Genomic DNA, 23,792 nt, shown 5'->3' with positions numbered 1-23,792 from the left:
GGCGGGAATTTTTTTATATGGTGATGACATGTGTACTTAGGGGATAACTACGGGGATTACTTTAGTATATTTATTATATAAGGTGACACGTGGCAAATCACCTTTAAAATAGGTTGTTAATTTCACAAACCGGTTTAGGAACTGTTTTGAGAAGACTAGTTCAAAACCCGTGCTATGCACGTTTTTACAATAATATTTTACTATTTGTTTATTAGAAACTGTACAAAACGAATCATTAGATGTACAAAAAAAAAAAACGTAGTATAAAAAAGTACAATAAACATTGTGATATACCATAAGATTAATCTCATTGTGAGACGGAAGAATTAATTAGATTTTAGTATTTGTAATATGAAAGCTACTCTTTTCTTAATAAAAAAAAGTACTAATTATTCATGTTATTCTGGTTGATTAAAAAAAAAAAAAAAAAAAAAAAAAAAAAAACCTTTTTGATGATATCCTAATAATACTCGTATTTTATAATTTTACCTAACATTTCATTCAATATCACTATAATTTTTAATTTTATTTAAATTATTATTGTTGGATATCACTCCCTAAATATAAGGCAAAAACTTCTACTTTAGATTTAGTAACAAACTTATATCAATAAAAAAAAAAAATTAAAAATTTTAAAAAAAAAAGTAACAAAATATTTTGGCGGGAAAATTTTTTATATGGTGATGACACATGTATTTAGGGGATAACTATGGGGATTACTTTAGTGTATATATATATATATAGATGTGGGTCAAAGGTGATATTATTTCCAGATTATAAAAATGTGGGATTGTTTTGAGCAGAAATGACAAAAGTGAGATTATTAATTTCTATTTTTCTTATTTTGAAATGAAGGGAGAATTATTTTGACAAAATATTCTTTTATCTACTCATTAATTTATAAACTCCATTTCACTCCACGCTGCACCATCTCTCTCCTCCGTTGAAGCGCACTCCGATTTATCTGACCTCTATTGAAGAGCACTCTGTGTTCCTTTGTTGAAGTGGCTTCTCACCTTCTTCTCCTCCATTGAAATAGCTTCTTAGGTAAAATAATTTCCTCTCTCTTTCTCTCTATTTCTTTATGAACATTAATTCTTTCAAAATATTCGAATAGCAATTTCACAATCTCTACTTTACTTTCATACTATCCTTAATTTAATTGTCATTACAGTCAATTTAGGGTTCTTCTTATATAAATTATGCAACTATTGGTTATAAATTACTCAAATTATGAACAATTATAACTAGCTATTTTGCTGCTATAACTTTTCTGTATGCACTTATATGTTGAAATTCTTAAGCTAGATGAATATTTATCATTTTATGTGATTTTTGAGCTTAATTTGGTAATTGAGTAAAATTTGGTTGTTAATGTGTTGCAGAATATTGTTTATTATCATTCAATGTTAGGATGGAAGTATGACTATGGACCTTTTTTCCTTGGACCTAGGATGGGTGCCCCTCCTGCCTTGACTCGGGGACGGGCTGGAAAATTAGTAAGCCCGTTCCCTAGAATCCGCACTTTGACTGCTACATTTGTCAATCCTGTTCCTGCAATTGGAGCTTCTGTTGCACAATTTCGGTGTGCTGTGACTCTTCGCGAGCTGTGTCAAGGTCATGTGCCCGAGCCTGTGCTCCGCAGGTTACTTATCTTCATCCTATCTCTTTTTAGAGTGTTATTGCTTTTGTAGTTATAATGTGGATGTAGTAAATTGAAATAGTAATGCGAAATGAGAAATAGATGTATGGCTTTGGAATTTTCTTTATAAGGCGCGGTCTGTTCTAACTTTTGATTTGCATAAATCTTATCAGTGGTTGCTATGAGAAAAGATAATATTGTTCAGATTTTGTTAGATGTTTGTCACAATTTGGTTTTATGTGGAGAAGACTTTTATATTTAAAATTAGGTGTGCAATCCTTGTAGTTTAACTTCAAAGTGGATATCGATTAGACTAATGAGCTTTTTCGGGCTGGAATTACTATGCGATGGTTTTGAATTAGTTGATCAACTTTTTTTTTTTTTTTTTTTTTTTTTGTTTTTGTTGGTTAATTAGAAAAATAGCCTGTTCACCTTTACCAAGCTATTATATGTGCAACTGTAGCCTTTGTAATTTATCAAGACTTGTTGAAATGTTAGAAAGGGTTGGGATTTTGCTGGTGTTCAATGTTCGATGAACCTGTTATCTTGTCAGGATCGAAAATGGATCTTTGAGTGAAAAATGATGGATTTAATTGGTTGATTGATTATTAACTCTTCTTCTGAATGCCGTAGGATGGATGAAAATGGATTTATTCAACCAACAGAAGTGCAGCAACAAGGTCTTCCTGTACTTTTCACGGGTTGTGACTGTGTACTGCATGCTCAGGTCATTTTTCTGCCTCTATCATGTCTCCCCTTTGATAATATTTATGATTTACAATCTACGGAGTATTTCTTTTTTCAACCTGTAATAGCTCCTCATTTTCTGATTAATCCATTTCTCAAAGGGATGCACTTTATAACACACACTTTAACAAGAATAGAATGCATCTGTAAATGTATGGGATGGGATTGTAAACGACAAATTCGTGCTAAGATAATAAAGAGGACAATATTTTTATCATCCCAGCTTGACAAGCAAGTACCTGGGATTGTTTACAGGCTTTTGATCACCAAAATTGTTAAATTGTAGAGTGGAGATGAAGGAGATCAAAGTAAAATCATTACAGTAAATTGTTTATCTCCAGAATTGACATGCAATAAATATATTTGGGTCACTTATATGTGCATTCATGGTTGTTTCCAAAATAATAATAAAAAAAAAACCATTAACAAAATGTAGACAACTATTCGGTAAACCTATTCATAATACTCATAGTGCCCTTTTACAAGTCCTACAAGCTTTTTACTTTAGAAGATTGTTTCCATGTGTCTCAAGTCTGTTACAAACCTCAAAGAACTTGAGGTGTAACTTTACAAATAATTTATGCAACTTTCTTGCTTACTCTTTTGAGGGAAAGCGTAGAAGTGACCATTATGACTGAATGTGTCTGCAGTTTTGAACATGATGGATGGAGTTGGTAATTTGGTATATTCACAAGCTATCATCAACAAACTAAGATTTTATCCCCAAAACGACATTGATTAGGGCCTTCATATAGATATGGTTACTAAAGAAACTTTAAAACCAGAAAAGGACTTACAGAAGTGATATCTTAGATTCATAGCAACTCAAAATTTTTTTTATCAGGGCCAAATATTATTGTATCACCTAATTAAACGATCACCGGTCATCACATATAAGTATATAACCTGCTGGGATTAGAATAGATACATTTATTACACTCTTTTATGTTGAAACTACTATTGAAAGAACAGTATCAAGCTTCATACGCCTTTACTACTTACATATTTGCATCATACCGTGAATTTATAGCATACATGTCTATGCAAATCTCTTCCCCAATTGATTTCCAAGTAATGATCAATAAAGGAAAAGGATTTTATGCTCTGGAAAGATCTTGAGGTGTACCTTAAGAAGATGGATATTTAGAAATATTGGGCAATAATTTAGCTAAGCTGTTTGTGAAGCCTAAACACTTGAACATCACTTCCATGCACTGAGGTGTTCCCTTCATCAATCTACGTGTAGCCCATATTGAGAAAATTCCATAACTTCATTTAATTTCATAATTGTTATCTAATTCTTTGGACTTAATAAGAAGTAAAAGCCTTATCTCACTTACAGGAAATTTATCTTTTGATTTGTTTATTTTTGGGCCAATCAACCTCATATATGTCTTTATTTGTCTCTAGACAGGTTCTGGGAAGACCTTGACGTACCTCCTTTTAGTATATTCAATAATCAATACTCAAAGATCTTCTGTTCAAGCATTAATTGTAGTGCCAACAAGGGAGCTTGGTATGCAAGTAAGAAGATTTTATGCCTGCTTTTTTGCTATTCAATTTATTATTTTGACCAAGAAAATCAACTTTTTTTTATGTCATGTTGCTAAACAATTTCTTAGCAGACACGGGTTTTGAAATTTTTTCCATCATAGAAAATCTACTGTTGTACTTCATCTTGTTTTAGGGGGGATTGCACTATGCTGATGTTGTTTTTGTCTTGATATTTAAGGTTACAAAAGTTGCACGAATGCTGGCTGCAAAGCCATCAGATTTTGGATCAGAGCAGCAAAAGTCATGCACAGTCATGGCCCTTCTAGATGGAGGACTGTTGAAAAGACATAAAACTTGGCTAAAGGTGCCTATCCATCTGTTCAATCTCAAATATATTACATTTGAGCATAATATGAATTTTAACGTAAAGAGGTTTCACATTCAGTTGTTTTTCATAAGCATTACAGATCAAAACATGGTATTCTGTATTATAAACTTGACTATTTAAAGTTGAAATTTACTCTTCAACTAGAATCTCACCAGTTCAACTTTCACATTATCGCCTCAAAAGATAAACTTCTCGTATCATTCTACTTTTCAGGCAGATCCCCCAACCATAGTGGTGGCTACAGTGGCAAGTTTGTGTCAGATGCTTGAGAAACATGTGTTAGATCTTGGATCAATGAGAGTGCTGGTAATTGATGAGGTAATAGAAGTGTTTTTGCATGTGGCTTCAACTCTGAATTTAGTCTTCTTTACCAAATAGTAATCCAGGATTGTGAGAAATGTCTATGGTCAATGTACGATAATCATATGAACTTACTGTTTCCTGAGACATCTCACATTTGTCACATCTCCATTTTAACCTAGCACTCAGGAAATTCAGGAAGGTGAATAGGTTGTTAATGTGTTCTCGATAGCTTCTTCTCTTTCCTCCTAACTCTCTGTCTTCCTAATATTCTCTCTACAAATTATGACTAGGTTCATTATGATCCTTGTAATACCATACCAATCAAAATCCAGACTTTAAGGTTATATTGTAAGTTAATTTTAAGGGAATTCAATCACCATTGTAGGTTTAATCTTTAATGGAGTTTCAGTTTGATTGAATTGAAGATCTTAAATTTTGGTTTTTTTTTTTTTTTTTTTTTTTTTTTTTTTTTTTTTTTTCTTTTTTTTTGGGGGGGGGGGGGGGGTGGGAAGATGGTGGTGTTTGTTTTTAATGATGGAGGAGGTGGTTATGGAGATATTTTTCGCGCAGGTGAAGGCAGTGGCAACAAAGATGGTTGGCGTGACGGCGGTGGTCAAGTGGTGGAGGTCATTTAGATGGTGGTGATGGTTACTCTCGTGGTAGCAGCAGTGGTTAAGCATTCAATGATTTGAAGCATTTGAAATGACATCAAGTGAAATTGGATTTCAAATTCCATTGATTGAACTTATTATCCAAAACAACCAAATGCATATTCTTATACTCCCTCCGTTTTTAAATACTTGCCCCATTTCTTCATGCGTGGAGTTTTAGGAGAAAGTGGAGAAAGTAATAAAATAAAGAGGTAGTGGGGCTGGTGAAAGGTAAATTGGAGGTGAGAGAATCAAAAAGTAATAATACAATTATATTGGGTCCCATTAGTTGAGAGAAATTAATTGAATATTGTAAAAACTTTCCAAATAAGGAAATGGAGCAAGTATTTAAAAACGGACAGAAAAGGAAAGTGGAGCAAGTATTTAAAAACGGAGGGAGTAATTCCAAAACAGGTTGTTTGGGAAAATTCATCATTTGAAATGAAATGATAGTTTCCAAACTGACCATTAGGGGAATTTCCTTGAATTTCATCAATGTGCTTTTGCTAATTAGGTATAGCCATATAGCAGTATTTGCACTTGCACAAATGGATCTGTTTAATGGATTAGTTATTTCTTGTCACACCCTAGTTTTATGTCTCAACCAGGAGTGTTTCTATTCATTGTTTGGCAGTATTACTTAGAAGCTACAAGTGTTTGCTAGTCTGAAAATTGCTTTCTGGTTTTTAATCAATAATCACTAATAATGCTCTTTATAATTTGAATAGCAGCTTATGTTGTTGTAAATTTTTTTTTCTATATTAGGTTGATTTCATGTTTAACTCCTCCAAACAAGTTAGTTCCCTGCGGAAGTTGCTCACCTCATATTCATCAAGCCGTTCCCGTCAAACTGTATTTGCCAGTGCATCTATTCCTCAGCATAGACACTTTCTGCATGATTGTGTGCAGCAGAAATGGACCAAGGTTGGTTAATTGAGTTTTATAGACTAATTTGAAATTTGAATGATTGCTTCATTTTGAGTGATGTAAAGGTAATTTTAACTTGTGTAATCTTTTGTTCTTTTGGCAGAGCAATGTAGTCCATGTCCATGTAAATGCAGTTGAGCCAATGCCTTCACGCTTGCATCATAGATACATGGTAACAGTGAACTTTTTATTGTGATTTCTCTGTTGGATTTTTTTTTTTTTTTTTGGAACAACATTATATCAGAAATTAATTATCTTTAAACATGGGTGGTATTGGATTATTGATCTTTCAAAGGCTGATTAAGAGCTTTGCTTGGTTGATCAGGCAAGCTCACTACACGCCTGATTGAGAACAAAAGCATCATCAATTTTTGTGAAGAAATACTAGATTAGTGAAAGTTCTTCCAGTTGATCAGGCAAAGCCCCGATTGGGTGTGCATCTAAACAATGAATTCCTCTTGAAACTTCTAATTTCGTTGATTTAATTCCAACTAGTTTGTTAACTCTTCTATTGATGATAAACTAGTTATTGGCCCGGCCCCGGATCATCATAAATTTAAAAATTTGATTAAAATTAATTGAGAAGGGTTAGTCTTAAACAATATTAATAAGTGAGTGAAAATATAATAATCTATATCATCTTTTATTACTACCTCCGTTACATATTAGTTGCATTTTTGGGTATTATTTGTGAGAGATAAACTATTCCAAATTTGCAACTAATATATAACGGAGGTAGTAATATATCTTTTTATATATTGAGCAGTTTTATTTTAATTTATTTTGATACTTATTTACTAACATGTTGTGACTATTAGAATGTTGACGCAACTAGCCCTACTTTGATGGTGAAAACTCTCCATGAAGCAAAAATAGACCATTATTACTTTCTCTTGTTGTAGAGTTTGAGAGATAAGTGACTAAGATCAGTTAGATGCATAATTTCTTTTTTGAGTCACTTAGTTGGCCATAGTTAGGACCTGTTCTCTTCAGCTTAATTTCAGTTCAGCTCACTTCAGTTTAGTTCAGTTCCTAATTTTCTTCTTTCATAAACAATTCAATTTAGTTCAGCTCAACTCAGTACAAGGTGCTATCTGAGACCAGTTTTAAATTCCCAAGGCTGATTCCTTGAGAATTCCCATTAAAGGGTCATTAGGCCTACTGAGCTTTATAACCCTTGAAGTCACACTTGTTACCATATCATATTTATTTTGCAATATTTTATGCGGATCAGTTATTTCAAAGAACAAAAAGGAATTATAGCTGAGATTGATGTGATAAACCTTAGAGATGGCTATAAAATAACACCTAAGGTTAATTCTCCGAAACCTGTTAAGCCAATTAAACTAAGTAAGTCTATGGCCATGTTTGGTAAATGGCTTTTTGGTTAGCTTTTGGCTTTTGGCTTTTTTATGTGGTCAAACAGCAAAAAAATATGTTTGGTAATTGGCTTTTTAGCTAGTGAAAAAGCTAGCTTTTAAGCCAAAATGAAAAAACTGCTTTAAGTAGCTTTTTTTGTTGGCTTTTGGCTTGTTGGCCCACAAATTATCTAATAAACAGCCAACAACCAACAATTAATTTACCAAACACTTTTATAAACAGCCAGCTTAAACAGCCAATTTCAAAAGCCATTATAAACAGCCAAACATACCAGCTGGTCAAACAAGCCAAGTAAACCAGTCAACAGCCACTTGCCAAACAAGGCCTATGTTTGTTGTAATGGAATCAAGGACCTCAGAAAAATTAATCAAACTTTGACAAATTGTGAATGAATGCATGTTAGGTTGTTTTTTGTTTGTGGACCGCAGTTTTGAATATTAATTACCTCTGTTTCCATCATTGTACCCTCTCTCTCTCTCTCTCTCTCTCTCTCTCTCCTGTATTATGCATAGCTATGCCTCTTCTGAATTGTTTGTAATTTCTTTTTAATAGATTTGTCCGAGAAGTCAGAGATTTCAAGCTATTATGTCGTTGCTGCAATTCGATTTGCCCGAGTCTGCCATACTTTTTGTCAATGAACAGGTTGGCATTGTTTATGTTATGTTTGTATGTTGAAGTTTTTGCAGATTGTAAAAATGAGCTACTGTTTTGGCAATACAGTATTTGTTTTAATGTACTCTGTATAGTAAAATTAAATGGTTAAAGTAGGAGATGTGAACAGTGCACAAAGCAAAGTGGAGCAAGCTAAAAAACTGAGGATATATAATTGGACCCTTTCTTATGAAGTAGCAGAGAAGCAGTCTGATTCATATCAACTATTTTGTTATCTGCTTTGAAGTTTTTCCTTGGAGTTTATTAGTCTTCATTTGGTGAGCTTATATTGGTTTTAAGAGGCAGATTTTTCTGTAATATGGAGGTAGCCCTGTCAAGTTCCAAAGTATGAATGAGCTATTTTTTTTAGTATGCTTATGTTTATTCTAAAAAAAAAATAAATCTTATCTCATATGCAACCCCAACGCCTAACTCCCAACCAAGAAGAGGAGGGGGGGGGGGGGGTTTAAAGAAAATATAAAAACTTGGAATTTTTTGCAATCTAAATTAAGTCTTTTGTAATTGATGCAGAAGTTATGTAAATTAATTGTTATTAATATTGTAAAAAGGTTTCTAAAGTGCTGATTCTATTGTTTGAAGTCTGAAAAGTCAAAAAAGGCAGGAGATATACCGACAACTACTCTGCTGATTGAGCATTTAAAAAGCTCGTGTGAAGAATTTTCCAACATTTCACTTCTCGAGGAAGACCAGAATTTCAATTCCCGAGCGGCTTCTCTTTTGGTATGTCCTTATGAGTTTTGTTTGATTAGGAATAGTATCTGGTTTCTAGTCTCTTCTCTAATGTGTTACATTGCTAAGTTGAAGTCTCATTACCAAACTTGTAATTTGTGTGTTTTACACTTTTACCAGTGCTTTTGTGTATTATCTGGGCTGATGAAGTTGTGTTTTAAAGTGTCTCATGAACAAATGGACAATGTTGGTTTTATGTCATGAAAGAAGCTTATCCTCCAGTTTAAAATTGAAGCAGATAGAGTAATATGATGTGCTTAACCATCAATAAAGGCATCACGTTAGCTATTATTCTTAATTCTTTTTAACCATAACTTTGATCTAGTAAAAATATTGGGGCACATGTAATTGTAAAGCATCTGTGCAAATGCTACATAGTTTCCTGCTTGTTTATTCTTTCAAATTCTTGGCCAAACATTGTTGCTTGGTTTTGACTGCCCTTGTTCTTTATGAATCTCACAAGCTTATTACTCATCCATGAATTTCAGGAGGTTAGAAAAAAAAGTTGCTATCTTATTGTGGCGACGGATATAGCAGCACGGGGAGTTGACCTTCCAGAGACAACACATATATACAACTTTGATTTGCCAAAAAGTGCAGTGCACTATCTACATAGAGCTGGGAGGGCAGGTAGGAAACCATTCTCAGACGACAAATGCATTGTTACAAGTATTATAGCTCCAGAGGAACATTTTGTCTTGCAACGTTTTGAACATGAATTGAAGTTTCATTGTGAAGAGCTCTTCCTGTGATAGCTCAATGTATTATGTTTAGCATATCTTTTTTTTTTTTTTTAATTTTTAATTTTATTGATATTTTTCCCCCTTTTGTTGCTTGTAGTATCTTATATACTTGGGTGCAAAGCGCTTTACATTTAAGAAATATTAAATCTCTCATTGTTTATGTCATTCACTTGATTACACTTTTTCTACCACATGTGCATGTGAATGCTAGGCTTAATCTTAGTTGTTTGTTTGATAGAAAATGTATGATGCACTATCAAATCACATATTGGTAATAGATGCATGTGTAGATATGTTCTTAATGTAAACGATTGATCACGTGTTTTTGGAGTGTTGAAAATGGTTGTAACTTTCATACTTTCTAGCTACCAGAAGTCTATTGAGTTGTATGTACTCTTTTTTGACTAAGCAATGACTTACAAAGAACAATTTTGGCCTTTTGGTTTCCCATTGGAAAATTTGACAGTTGGCGAACAATGTATCCTTTTCACTTGCTACTGAAGTATCCATGACATTACTCAGCATGCAGACAAAAAAAATCTCCTTTGATGTTCCATGGTCTTTAACATAATTTCTGGGCCTTCAGCTTCATATCTCTTCCTGGAAGAAGGGCTTGGTGGGGTATTATTTGTTATATTACAGTCCCATCTTTGATGATTGAGTTCTTAAATATGACGGTGATGCCAGAACGAATATAGAACCCGTCAGATGTTCTGTCTGCCTCTTGTACCCCCTGTAAAAAAGGAGGATTGTAAAATCAGATGTTTATTAATTTGCGTTCCTTTCTTCTTGAGAATGTTAATGAAGCTTAACCATCCTTTACACATTATTCTGGACTGAAATTGAAGTCACTTCTGCCCATGAGGGAAAAAAGAAGTATCTTGTGATTGTTATCTTATTAGGCTACACATCTGGGGAAGGGGAGTGAAATTCTTTTTTGCCATTTTGGCATTTCGTTAAGACTATTAACTATGCCCCTACATTATTTACATACAGTGTGTTTAGCAAAAAAATAAAAAATTAGTTTTCCTTGTTGCAACTATTGTCACTGGTGAATTGGTGATTACAAATATGGAATTGACAGAACTGGTGGAATGAAAGAGAAGAGGTAATTCTACCTCTGCATTTGAAATTATAACATTTTTTCCAATCCTGGCATTCTTGTCGATGATGCAATCCCTGAAAAATATTGTAGGAAATAGCGTGAGAAAGAATGAGTAAACCTTTTTTTTTTTTTTTTTGATGATGATTATAGAGGGGAAACAAAGAAATGAGAGAATGTCTTGTACTTGATTTTTGTGTTTTCCCCTATTCCAATGGGAACAGCTCCCGCAGCTAACTGTGATGTAATTTCAGCGTCTGTCTCATAGTAATCAGCACCGAGCATTACTGTATCCTGCATCATGTGGGGTGAGGGGTTTCAGAGTTCTGAGTCTAACAATCATATAATAGTTATACTAGGTCATTCTGCAAAGCCATTTCTGTGGCACTAATTGCTACCATATTATCTGAGAGACATCAGTTCTTAAAATATGTTTATTTGGTTTAAACTTTGAAGCATAATCTAGGAAGGGTTTATAACTGCTGTTTATGACAATGAATAGTATGAAATAGCATTGCTGGGAATGGACTGTTAAAGTCCTACATCCTGTCTACTTCACTATCTCCTGGAAAGTGTATTCATTCTAAATGGATTGGTGAAGATCAGGGTTTGTCATCTGCTGTAAATAAGGAAAATCATGTGAAGGGGGATATTATATACACTTTGGTGCAGGAGAAAACATAAAATTCTTTTATAGTGGGGTAAAATCAGACATTGCGAACATTAGACTTTTAGAAATAGCTGCAGTGAACTATATTCTATTTTTAGTACTCAAGAAGTTGCAGATGGAGTACATGCAGAAGTAGATCTTCATTACTGACCTTTAAGTGGACGTTAGAGTTGACGCGAGATCGGATTCCAACCACGCTATGCTCTATGAAACAATTGTTCAAGAAGCTTCCATGGGATATGATCGAGTCAACAACCTAAAGAAGCAAATAAAGGTAAGCCTTTATATCCTTTTTATTTAATAAAAAATATTATGAATTGTTTGTTTACTATGTTTAGCACCTTGTAAGTGTAAACTGAATGAGTGTAAACTGAGTTATAGATATTCAATTAACCTTACTATTGTCGATCTTGCTAGGAGGCAAATTTCTCCTTGATGTGTACATTGGTTTGTCTGCATCATAGAAGCTAAATCTTGGAGGCTGAAATGTAGAAAGAAATAAAGAGGAGTTGATTATCTTTTTGAAAGCCAGTACAGGTATCATACATCAACCTCAACATCAACATCAACACTTACATGCTCTGTTAAGGCAAGATTTGCCTCAAAGAAGGATCTGATTGTTCCAATATCTTCCCAATAGTCGTTAAAAAGGTAAGCCTGCATGCATATATCTCTATGAGCATTAGAAGCAGACTTGATTTTGAGCAACTTAAGTTGTAGCCAAACCATCACATACTATAGTTGGATTAGCTTTTGGTTTATGTGTTTAAATTATTTGTCAAATCTGCATGTTGTTGCTTCTTTAGGTAAATTATGGTGGTATACTTCTTATTGTTTTGTTTCTAGAGTTTGATCTTGTACCTTGGTGTAGTATTCTCGAGCAGAAGCTGGAATAATTTCTGATCCAAAGTCATTTGCAGTTGGGAATCGCCATCTGAGTTACCAAAAAAAGCCACAGTGCTCAGTCCCGTCCCTTAAGCTTAGTACTCAAGTGTATTCCTATCTTCAAAACATATAGAAGCTAAGAAGCTTGGAAAGCAGTTGGAGCTGTAAATTTTACCTTAATATGTTAAGAAGTATTTCTTTTTTGAATATGTATACACCCATAGATGCAATATAGGGTTTAATCTGAGCTTCTTCTTTTGATAGTCCTAGAACAGTTGTGTCAACAGCCTGAAACATATAAATGTTATTAGCACATATCCTTATTTTATCTACTTGAGAATCGGATGCTACTGTTTGAGTTACGAGTGCTACCATAGCTTTCAAATCTTCTCCTTTAGGTTTCTCACTGAAGGACAAAACTTTCCCCTTGTCATCAATCTTCATTAAACCAAAATCTGAGGCACGGCTACACAGAAATACAGATCAGCTTTATATAATTATGCATGTGCTAAATGTGGATAGTAAATGTACTAAACATCACTAGTTCTTGATATCAGAAAAAAGATACCTGTCATCCATTGGCAGGCAAGAAATACTGATATCAGCCCCACTTTGGCGATGGTTCTGTAATTGGATACATGTATCATTGTTTGTGTTTTACAGGAATATGCATTCGTGGAAGTAGCAATTGAAGCAATCTCTAATTGAAAGAAGAGTGATATATATAAGTGGTAGGAGCAGAGCAAAGAGTTACTTGCCTGGAGGAAGTCCATGTAATCCATTCTGTACAAGTGATCTCCAGAAAGAATCAGAACATCCTCAATTTCCTTACTCCTCCGATCCTAATTTATGTGTGGAAACTCAATATGTTATTTTCGTATGTAAGTCTCAACTCAATTTACTGATAGGAGGAAGATGTGTACCTCAAAAAGCCAGCCAAACTGCCTTACAGCATCAGCAGTACCCTGGAACCATTTTTTGCCTGCATCGCCTGGAGTTTGTGTGGCAGCAAGAACCTGAAGAAAAGAAAATTCATCTACCATGTAGTCAGGTTTCCACATTATTGTTCTCTTTGATTGCTTTCTCTTTTGATTTAATTTGATCTAGGACAGAGGGGATAAGACTGTTTTGTTTGCCTTTTTTCCCACTTATTTCAGGGAACATATATTTGGATAAAGGACACTCAAGTTTAATTTACTATAAAATAGTTCAAATAACATTTAAAAAGGTCAAATAAGTGAAAATCAGATGAATAGAGTGCTCCCTAATATAAGGTTGTTTTATGGTTCTTCTATTGTCTATAGAGTGAGCTACTTAATCTATTAGATTGAGTGATACAACTCAATTTGACATCTAGATGAAGATTAGTTGGTGTAGAAGTGCTTTTGATATGATCCACGAGTAATTTAATGGGCAGCTTGAATGGCTTTACAGAAACTGTGTTTGATATTGAAATGGCCACAATATTGAAGCTGTATCAATGATCTTTTGGCTCTCTGTGTTCGGTATGTGCAATGGAATGTAATTATTATCCTTACACGAACTCTATTATCTTGTTTTGAGACAAGTATTATGACAGGTGGTAAAGAACCTCAACGTAGCCATCTCCAAAGTTGCCACTGCTGCCAAAGTTGTAAGCCCGAGCAAGGTGCCTGTTGAGAGAGGCAGAGTTGAATTGTGTCAGAATATAGATTTTGTTGATGCCGCTGTTTATGCAGTTACTCATTGGTACATCTATCAGCCGGTATGCTCCTCCTATGGGAACCTGTCAATTTTGAGTTTCAGCTTTTCTGTTGAGGTTAAGAGAAGCAAGTAAGGGAATATTTACTCACTGCTGGTTTTGCACGACGCTTTGTCAATGGAAAAAGACGAGTGCCTGCACCCCCTCCCAATATTATCGCTGCTACAGTTTTTGCGCTTGTTTTCTCCTGTTCAACGTCCCTAAGCTGTATTTCAAAATTTGATTATCAGGGTAAACCCATAACAACTAAAAAGTAGCAGTATTTTATCCTTCTATCTTGCAATTATTCAGAATTTTCTAATCCTGATTAGACATGATGTTACAAGGAATACAAGCCTAACAACAATGCATACCCATTCGTTTGCACTCTTAAAACAAAATCACAAAACCTATGCTATCACAATTGGTGCAATGTGTTTTGACCTAGTGACAAAAACATTTTCAGGTTTGGCTATGATCAAGTGCAATTTTGTAATACTCAATGTTTTCCATGATCTCTTCGCCTTTAAAAAAGTAAAACACATATAGGTTAAATAGTTTAGGAAAAGTTAAGTTTTGCAAATATAATTTTTAATCAGTAAAAATCATTAAGTTCAAAGCATAAGATTTTAATAGTCAATCAGTAAAATAAGTTTAAATCTGTAAAAATAATTCAAAATAAGCAAAAGAAATTTACATTATATAAATAAATTAAAAGAACATGACTCTACACACAATTGAAACTTACAACCAGGCCAATCCAAAATCGACATATATTATGGAGTACCTTTAAGCAATAATGATTTAGAAAAAGATTAAGTATTTGCTTTTGTTAATTAATATGGATTACGCTACTCCGTATTATATAAGCATTAGATACATTTTCTAGATAAGTACAATATAAATGTGAAAATTTATGACAAAAACACAAATGAATTGGTGCAATTAATGCACTTTTTGGTATCAATCCTTTTTTTTGGACATAAAAAATATTACTCCCTCCGTTTCATAAATCATAATATATCAATACATGACTAACATGTACGATGATGGAAACCAAATTAATTACTGTAACATAGTTCTTCAAGTGGTTTCATTTTGCTAAAACAGATAAACAAATTATTCCTAATGTCAAAACTAAGAAAATACTAGAGTTATTAGTTCTTAGTAGTCACCTTAGCTATCGAAGCAACATCAGTAGTAAGAGACATGCACACACGTCGCCGAACCGCCTTCTTGTTAGCTTGAAGAGCTTGTTTAGATGAATTATTCATCAACTTCAGCCCCATCAATTCCCCATTGCAAAACTTCACCTCTCTCCGGTCCCTCTTACTCGACGCCACGCTTCCGGCCATCGACAACGAAACATGTCCGTTGGCCGACGACAATGCCATCTTTCTTGCAAAAATACCAAACCAAATTTACCTTGGAAACTTGTTACAACACTATATCTGTAACTATACTAGTCACAAACTAACAATAATGAATCATATTTGTATAAATAACTAAGAAGAATATACTAGTATAATGTTTATGCTATATATTAGTAAGATAAGTTAGGGAGTTTTGCTAGGTGAGTCCAAGTATATATTTATCTAAAATTCACTGCATCCACCAATTTAATTTTGTGTTTGTCTGGCTATAGAAAATTATGTATATTGCAATGAAGGCCTTCAATTAGTATTAATTTACGAAAATAGGAATATTCCAATGGTTTATTTGCTCGAATAGCAAGTAGTTCATGTCTTTTTGCGTGACTGTTTTTATTTTCTTAGCAACTGTCTACAACTCCACACTGCACCCATCAGAAAATACAATCTATGCTTGAAAGCCAATAAGAGGTGCCCATGTGGCATATGCACAAGTGGACCCGATGAGAAAGATAACTCCGTCTAGCCATTAGACGTGGACACGTGGTATTTGATGGGCCGTCTTCTATTGTATTGTGTCAATATTGTGCAACATCTTTAAATTACGATATTCCCTAACTTGTTTTTAAATATTGTTTATCATCACCTTAACGGCTTAACCCATGATGAGTTATAACAATGTAGGGGGTCATCTTAAGGATATATAAGCCAAGAAAACCATGCTGATTAAGCCAAGAAAGCATGCACAATGGAATTAGGTTAGTCAGTAGTCACCGTGTTTGACGCAAAATTATTCCTAACAAGCCTTTAAATTCCAAAGGGCGCAGTATACGGTACACCAGACCAAGTAGTAACAACTATGCTAACTTGCTAATAAGTAACATCAATAAGCTTAAGAGCGTGACTGTTTTCATTTGTCATTAGCTTGAACTCCATAAGCAATGATGATGAAGATGTATAGGAGATTTGAGATTAGGCGAAGCATGCAGTTGCACTACTAGGACTTGTGCGGTACTTGCACAAGTGATTCTGAAGAATTTTTTAATTAATATGTAACATTTTATCACCTAAAACTAGACCTGACAATCGTGTCGTGTCGTGTTCGTGTTCGCATCGGAAATTAAACGGGTTGGTGAAGGTCAACACTAACCCGACCCATTTTATAAACGTGCTGTGTCGTATTGACCCAATTAATTAACCGTGTCGAAAATCCTCAACACTAAGCCGCTTTTTTCGTGTCGTGTTTGTCGTGTTGAATTGAACATTATTAGTCTCGTTCAATAAATTTATCAATAATTCCATAAATTATTGGGTTTTTATATTGGGCGGGTTAATTCATGTTGATTTCGTGTTGAGAATCTCAACACTAACCCAACTTGTTTAATTAAACGTGTCGTGTCGTGTTCACCCGTTTAATTAAACATGTTGAAAACCCTTGACACTAACTCGTTTTTTCCGTGTTCGATTCGTGTCGTTTTATTATGTCGTGACAGTTTTTGCCAGCTCTACCTAAATCTATATGCAAACCTTTGTATGATGGTTAATTAGGATGGATGCAATACTAAAATAGTACTCTATCATTTAATTGAAATATGTTCCTTTATGTTTGCACCATATGACTCATAAATCTCACATCAAATAGGATTTGTTAAAAGGGGACATAATAGAGAGTTAGAGCTGACAAAAAGTCATATCATGCCGTGTTCGTGTTTGGTCTCGTATCAATTTATGTTAAAATTGACTCTCTCTAGAGCTGACAATCTCTGACACAATACGACAACACGATCGAAATCGGCACGACACGAATACGAAGTTACTGAGAGAAAACACGAAGTCGACACGACACGAAATCAATTCGAACACAACCCGTTTAGATAAAGTGGTCAAATTATGCATTTATCTTACATTTTACATAGTTTTTGATAGATTTTATGAACAATAAGATAGTTTGTTAAAAAAAATAAATCACTCAATTTATAGGTGAAGATACAAGTTAATCATCGTGATAAACAAAATTTGTAATTTGTTTATCACAGGGACAAAAGTATAATTTTACGGTGAAAATGGCGTAGCGGTTTTACTCCTTGTAAACGAAATTTGTTTATCACGGAGATTAACTTGGGCAGTCTCATTTAATAGAGGGCGAGAAATTCTAATATTGATATTAAATACGTACTCCCTCCGTCCCAAAAATAACGACCCATTTGGCCAAAACTTTGTCCCAAAAAGAATGACCCATTTGCATTAAAACACCCACCAATTTGCTATAATATTTGTGCAAAATTAGTTTCCCCATATAAAAATTTGATTTTCCATGTTATTTTATTACTTCACAAACTTTTAAATAAAACGGATGTTCAGTAAATTACTGAACATCCATTATAAAAGTGACAATAAAATGTGCAAAAGTTACACTAAAATGCACAAAAGTTACCCTGACATATATTAGAGTTATTTATGCTTCATTGATAAATTTGACAAAAGTGACACTAAATCTGACAAAAGTGTACCCGATGTACAGTAAATTACTGAAAACCGGGTGTATACAAAAGTTTTCCTTTCTCTCTCTATTTTTTTTGTAAATTTATCTTTCCATTATACTTTTACTTCTTTTTACTTAACTTCCTTAATACCCGCGTAATCAACCCAAATGGGTCGTTCTTTTTGGGACGGAGGGAGTAGTGTTAATCCAACTTATCCGAGTGAGGCTTGCTCGTACCGTGACTGTTACGTGTCATTAATTTTCCGCCATTGTTTTCATGTTTTATCCCCTTTGGAGCTTTCCACTTTTACGCTGGACTTCTTTCTCTTTCCTCCATTGAAGCGTACTTGAAGTCCTCCATTGAAGTAGCTTCTGACCTTTCTCTCCTCCATTGATTCAGATTCAGAGGTAAAACGTTTTTAATTTTCTTTTTTCAATCATCGTTTATCATTTTACAATCAAGGTTTGAGTTTCACACTACCGTCAATTTAATCTGCGATTTAGGGTTCATCATAGGTTGATTATTGAATTATTGGTTATGATTACTAGAGTTGTGAAAGATTATAACGAGCAATTTTGTTGCTAGAATTTTGCTATTTGCATTCTACTTTAATTATTCTGAAGCGAGAACATTTTTATGTGATATTTCAAGCCTTATTTGATAATTCAGTCAAATTAGGACACTATGTTGGTAATGTATTGCAGAATTGTTTATAATCCTTCAATGTTAGGATGCATATGATAATGGACTTTTTTTCTCTAGGCCGAGGGTGACCGCCCCTCATGCCCAAGCTTAGACTTGGAGGAGAGGCGTAATCGCTTATCAGAAAGAGTACATTATACTCCCTATATGGTTTTTAAAGTGCCCCAATTTGATCGACATATTTGACAAATAATGTATTATGAATAAGTTTAGATTATAAAAAGTTGATGTTCGGAAAATTTACATTGAGATGACTATAACAAGTACACATATATGTAAATTATGTATAGAAGATAAAACACAAACATTGGTCAAATAGTTGTGTTGTATGTGAAAAGTGCAAAAGTCAAAATGGGGCACTTAAAAAACGTAGAAGAGGGAGTAGGAAATTTGTTGCTTGGGTGAATTTCATTTTGTATATTTGGGAAATGTTGAGCATAAGATTTGAGAAAGACTAAAAAGGAATATTTTGTATGTTTTTTTGTCTTTTGAATGACTGGACGGACTTGTATGGGTTTAATCAGTTCATGAATTGCTGGGTTCCTAGTCGAAAATGGTGGCTAGAGCTGCTATATATTTTTCACAGGGCATGGAGAATGGGAGACTGCTCTTGTATGTATGCAACAGTACAACCTAAGTTTTTTGATTTAGAGTAGTAAAGTACAACTTAAGTATCTCAATACCTGTGGTTGACCATGTCTTAATGTAAAGAGAAATTAGGTAATCAACAAGAATTCAAGATGGGTCGATTTAGATTGAATTTTGAATAAAATTACTTCTGTTGCAGTGGGTTAAATTTATGTTTGAATGATACGTTTGGGTAGTCTTGGACCCAATATTGATGTGGCAATTATTTTGACTGTGGCAGCAGATTTGTAATATCAGATTAAGAAGTGGAGGCAAGATTATTTTAAAGGTAAAAGGATATTTACTTTGAACAAATGGTGCAAGGAATGTCAACGAGTACATTGACGAATCCTGGAAGCACTGGAATATATAGATCAACTCTTCTCTTAAGGACGGTGAAAAAATTTCAGTTACTTAATAGGACTGAAAGACATTGCCTTTGGAATTGTGGTGTACAGAATGTATTTATTAAAGGACAACCCTATATCATAGGACAAAGAGGCGGGAGGGTTGCAGCAGGATGGCTTTTCAAAGGAGGTGGAGGTGATAAACGATTGGATGCAAGCATTGAACATAGTGAGAAGGCTAATGAAGATATATTGATTTTCTTTTTCCAGCTGGACTTGGCAACCCGGGTCCAGGTTTGTAACCTTTGCTTTTAATTGTTTGTCTGCCAAAATTTTTTTAGTCTCTTTGACTATGTTGACTTTAGGGGCTGATTGTTCACGGTTCACAGGATATTGTGTTCTACTCGTATATTTCATTTTCATTCTTGTACATCATTTGTCCTGCAAATGAATGATCTTTGTATAACAGTGTGATGCTTAATTGCGCCTTTCTAATGGGTATTGAACATCTACATATGTATCTTGTTGCATATGTAGTTCTCTTTGGAAGCACCTCTGCAAAAGAATTGCGATGCACTCTTGAAGTGCCGCTTATCATAGAAGTGCTATCTGCATTTTTTTGATAGATTGCTGCTTTTTCTTTCATGTAGTTGAACACTGCTTGAATCACTGTTGCTTGTGGATTATGTGTTAAATTTTCACATGCTGATTGCCAAGCTGAATATGTCTTCAAAAGAACAGAGAAGAATATGAACTAACAAGAAATTTGTATTCTGATTCCTATGTTTATCAGTCCTTTTTTTAGTGAGGATGTTTTTTTCATCCACTGTTCTACTTTATCATCTACTGCATTTAAAATTGGAATATGGGAATCATTCACATCCGCATCATGGGCAACCATAGTAATAGTTGACGTTGTAGTGAGTTATGACACCTGGCAATCTGAAAGCTGGATTTTCAGTAGGCCTCATTCATTTACTCTTCAATCTGATTTTCGGATTTCCCCCCACTTTGCTATTTGATAGGTAAGGAATTTTCCATGTGTAAAGTCATACATCATGTCTGCTAATCCATCCACATGAGAAATATAACTAACCGTAGACAAAGCACCTAGTATAGAGTCCAACATAGGAGGGGTCTAGGGTGGCTGGATTTTGGGTGGTCAATATCAATATCACTGTCGGTGATCTGGATTGTATAATTTTGTGGATGCACTAAGTTCTAATTTATTTCCCTTCATGAGATCAATTTGCAATTTGCCGTTCTGACATGCTCCTTTGTTGCCTCTTGCATATTATTCTAGTTCTGTTGGCATTTAGGTGAGGCCTGTTATCTTTTGAAATTGTAAGTGAAATTGACATTAAGTGTCCTTCAAAAGAATGCTCATTTTTAAACTGTGTTTATTTTATTTTATTTTTTTTCATTTTTATTTATTTATATTTTTTTTTCACAGTACGCTCTGAACTTGGAGCAGTATGATATTGCTCAACAGTTGAGAACCAGGCTAACTGAGGTATGATTGATTGATTGTTCATTCTCTGCTGCATATTGTATATATGGTCCTTTTGGCATTTTTGTCCATTGCAAGCTTCTCTTCTGGTATTGGTCTAAGTAAATCCATATTAGATTCTGATGCATTTGTATTTTTTAAAAAATTAATGTTTTTTTTCAATTGGATGTAAAGGGAGAGAACAGATGAACTCATGGCAAAAAATTTCCTAAATTAATCTGGCAAAACATGGCATAGTGGGGCCCTTAATAGGACGGATTGAACTTAAAACTTTTTATTCTACAAACATCGGTTCTTAAGTCTGTAGCTTGGGTTTCTTCTCTGGATCTTTGAATTTCCATGGTGGACAATTTTTATGTGTAGTACCTCATTTTCTGGTAGGTTGAAGAAGAAGTTATCAAGCAGCAGAATACAAAGAAGGGTTCAACCTCAAAAGTTGACGCTCAGGATCAAGGCATTCGTTTACTGAGATTGCGGTCAGTCCTTTTTTTTATCTTCTATTGGGTTGTCAATTATATTTGCTTCTAATTTCAAAACTTCTTTCTTCCCACAGTGCTGAACTACAGAACGCAATTGACAATGAGAGCTATGCCAGGGCTGCTGAGTTACGTGATGAAATTTCCAATTTAGAAGCAGAGTCTCTAGCTGCATCAGCAAATGCTTTGGCTTATGAGAATGTTCAGTATGCATTACGCTTAGGACAGAAAGTAAGACATAAGATATTTGGTATGTGAATTGAACTCAGCTCATGGTATTGGCAAAATTTCATCTTTTCAGATGACATGTATTTTTGCTTAATTTGTGATCTAGGTGTTTATAGGTCTAAGATACTGTCAGATTTGTTGCTGTGTAGTAGCCTCAGTATTCATCCTTGTCCCTTATTATGAGGACAATGGAAATCTCGTTCAGGAACGAGTAATGGGTTTGGAAGTTGGGATCCTTGTGTCCCCCCTTCCCTAGTTAAGAGGTAGTCCACAATGCAGACATGTAATAGGCTTGTATAATTTTGAACAATAGTTTATTCTCATCTTTCAGTCGGCAATGCTTAGTTAGGAGCAAGTTGCACATGTGATTGATTTTCTAACTATCCCAGTTACTGAAAAACTTAGGTATAACGCAGGGTACTGGGGTGTGATTTGTGGCATGGATCCAGTGTGCTGTGAATCAAGTGGATGGATGGAAGCTGCGAATGTTGCAAGTTTGTCCAATGGTTCTAATCAGCCTTTCTATCAGGTTAAGATATTTCCTTGATCTCTTTTTCCTACCTTCCTTACCACTCCCATGGAAGTTGGAAGAACCTTCCTTTTGCTGCAACAACTTTACTCTTTTAGCGGCAACCTCTTTTCTTTGGATGGAGAACTACTCTATCGTCCTAGCTTGAGTAGTAACTAATGAATTTTTTATTAATTCCAGACTACCAATGCCTTTTGCTTTGAATTTAGGATTTCATAGGTTTTTGTTGATTTTATTCTAGCAACTTTGCCCTCTAGGCATCCATACTTCACTTGTAGACTTTTTTCATCATTCACTTCTGAATTTCTGATGACCTCAGCCGCTACAGACTATATACACTGAAGAATTGTTCTTTTGGAATAGAGTAGTTGTTGGTGTAGGATTGCCTAGTATTACTTGTCTCAATCACTACTTTATTGCATTTCAGGTCTTGGTAGATGTTCATGAAGATCCAGACCTTCTTGTGGCATATGGTAATACTTCCTATAACTTAGTATGCTGGACTTTTTTTTCTCATATCCAATTCTTCTCTAACCTTTGTTGGGTCAGCATTCTAGAGGATCTCTCTTGTATAGTTGTATTTGCGATACAACCTCATGGCATGCATTTTGAGCAAGAAATTAGATGATGACAGACAAATTAATCAAAATAATTTATACACAGTACCTAACCCTTTCTATTCTCAGTGTAAACTTTTTATAAAGCCGTTCGTTTACATTCTCTAATCACCTCCTAGAAGTGTGTGTTAGGCTGTGTTGCAAGTAAAAGAAAATGGAGGAAGTAAAAGCATAGAGAGATGTTTTGTTAACTGTGTGCTTCATTATGATGCATGTTAATCTGCTGGTCTCAGTTCCAGAAGAGAATCTATTAGTGCCAGAAAAGTCCGACCTGGTAAGTAATCATTTAGCTTGGAAATGGAAATGAGCATATACACTAAGAAATGTACATAAAAGAATTTTCATTTTTGTGCAGGGAAGGTTTGATCACCCTTATGTTTCATTTTTATTTTATGGAACTGACACAACTGGAAATTTTATCCCAATCAAGCAACTTCGCGAGAAGTACAATCAACCAAGGTATGAAGTACCTTCTGATCCTGAAGATGAAGAAAGTGGAGGAGATATTTGATGCAAATTACATTAGAATCAGATGTTCCCTTTTACTTGGGCAATTGTTGTAGCAAATTCGGAAGCCTAATCTTGAAAGTCCTCGCAGCTTTATTCTGACTCTTGAATCAGCTGATTTGCTGAATGCTCGATACATGTTTGGTATTTGGCTTCTGTGACTAGATACTGTATTGTGTCCTTTGTAAATCTTGATAGTGCTGATTTTATACAACGTATGATTAATAGTTGAAAGCTTTTAGTTGCTCGTCAAATTTTAATGTTTTTTGCTCCACACTCGAAGTGGTCTAACAAATCCATCACTAATTCACCATAACATCTTCATCTGGCTTCTGTATCTAGAT

At 34.5% G+C, this 23,792-nt stretch overlaps 3 protein-coding genes across 5 annotated transcripts; 2 read left to right on the top strand and 1 right to left on the bottom strand.

The window, feature by feature from the left end:
• Window positions 1-900: 900 nt before the first annotated feature.
• Window positions 901-9,800, top strand: LOC145607815 (DEAD-box ATP-dependent RNA helicase 58, chloroplastic-like). The gene is made up of 11 exons (XM_081663413.1): window positions 901-1,047; window positions 1,386-1,645; window positions 2,276-2,369; window positions 3,800-3,913; window positions 4,122-4,247; window positions 4,485-4,589; window positions 5,990-6,148; window positions 6,255-6,323; window positions 8,084-8,173; window positions 8,783-8,923; window positions 9,421-9,800. The coding sequence occupies exons 2-11, from the start codon at window positions 1,407-1,409 to the stop codon at window positions 9,682-9,684; spliced, it is 1,401 nt and encodes a 466-aa protein (XP_081519539.1). The 5' UTR covers window positions 901-1,047; window positions 1,386-1,406; the 3' UTR covers window positions 9,685-9,800.
• Window positions 9,801-9,941: 141 nt separating this feature from the next.
• LOC145607814 (glucose-1-phosphate adenylyltransferase large subunit 3, chloroplastic/amyloplastic-like) lies at window positions 9,942-15,620 on the bottom strand. The gene is made up of 15 exons (XM_081663412.1): window positions 15,228-15,620; window positions 14,165-14,278; window positions 13,924-14,097; window positions 13,256-13,348; window positions 13,091-13,174; window positions 12,901-12,956; window positions 12,705-12,798; window positions 12,508-12,620; window positions 12,309-12,381; window positions 12,024-12,104; window positions 11,842-11,928; window positions 11,599-11,703; window positions 10,965-11,071; window positions 10,794-10,854; window positions 9,942-10,408 (listed from the first exon to the last, which is right to left on the bottom strand). Exons 1-15 carry the CDS (start codon window positions 15,444-15,446, stop codon window positions 10,307-10,309), a joined length of 1,563 nt encoding a protein of 520 aa, XP_081519538.1. The 5' UTR covers window positions 15,447-15,620; the 3' UTR covers window positions 9,942-10,306.
• Window positions 15,621-18,112: 2,492 nt separating this feature from the next.
• On the top strand, window positions 18,113-23,689 carry LOC145608468 (clp protease adapter protein ClpF, chloroplastic-like). Of its 3 annotated transcripts, none has more exons than XM_081664082.1 (9): window positions 18,113-18,312; window positions 19,479-19,875; window positions 21,035-21,094; window positions 21,473-21,567; window positions 21,645-21,817; window positions 22,212-22,324; window positions 22,752-22,797; window positions 23,175-23,215; window positions 23,297-23,689. In XM_081664082.1, exons 2-9 carry the CDS (start codon window positions 19,549-19,551, stop codon window positions 23,450-23,452), a joined length of 1,011 nt encoding a protein of 336 aa, XP_081520208.1. In that variant the 5' UTR covers window positions 18,113-18,312; window positions 19,479-19,548; the 3' UTR covers window positions 23,453-23,689. The 3 variants fall into 3 exon arrangements, with proteins under 3 accessions (XP_081520208.1, XP_081520209.1, XP_081520210.1); XM_081664083.1 differs by having other exon boundaries at window positions 19,476-19,875; XM_081664084.1 differs by lacking the exon at window positions 23,175-23,215 and having other exon boundaries at window positions 23,372-23,689.
• The last annotated feature ends 103 nt before the right edge of the window (window positions 23,690-23,792 follow it).

The sequence above is a fragment of the Chenopodium album genome, chromosome 23 (genome assembly GCF_948465745.1).
Source record: "Chenopodium album chromosome 23, dcCheAlbu1.1, whole genome shotgun sequence".
In the NCBI taxonomy this organism is placed as follows: domain Eukaryota; kingdom Viridiplantae; phylum Streptophyta; class Magnoliopsida; order Caryophyllales; family Amaranthaceae; genus Chenopodium; species Chenopodium album.
The sequence above is the reverse complement of the archived record's forward strand: the minus strand, read 5'-3'. Positions and strand labels throughout refer to the sequence as shown.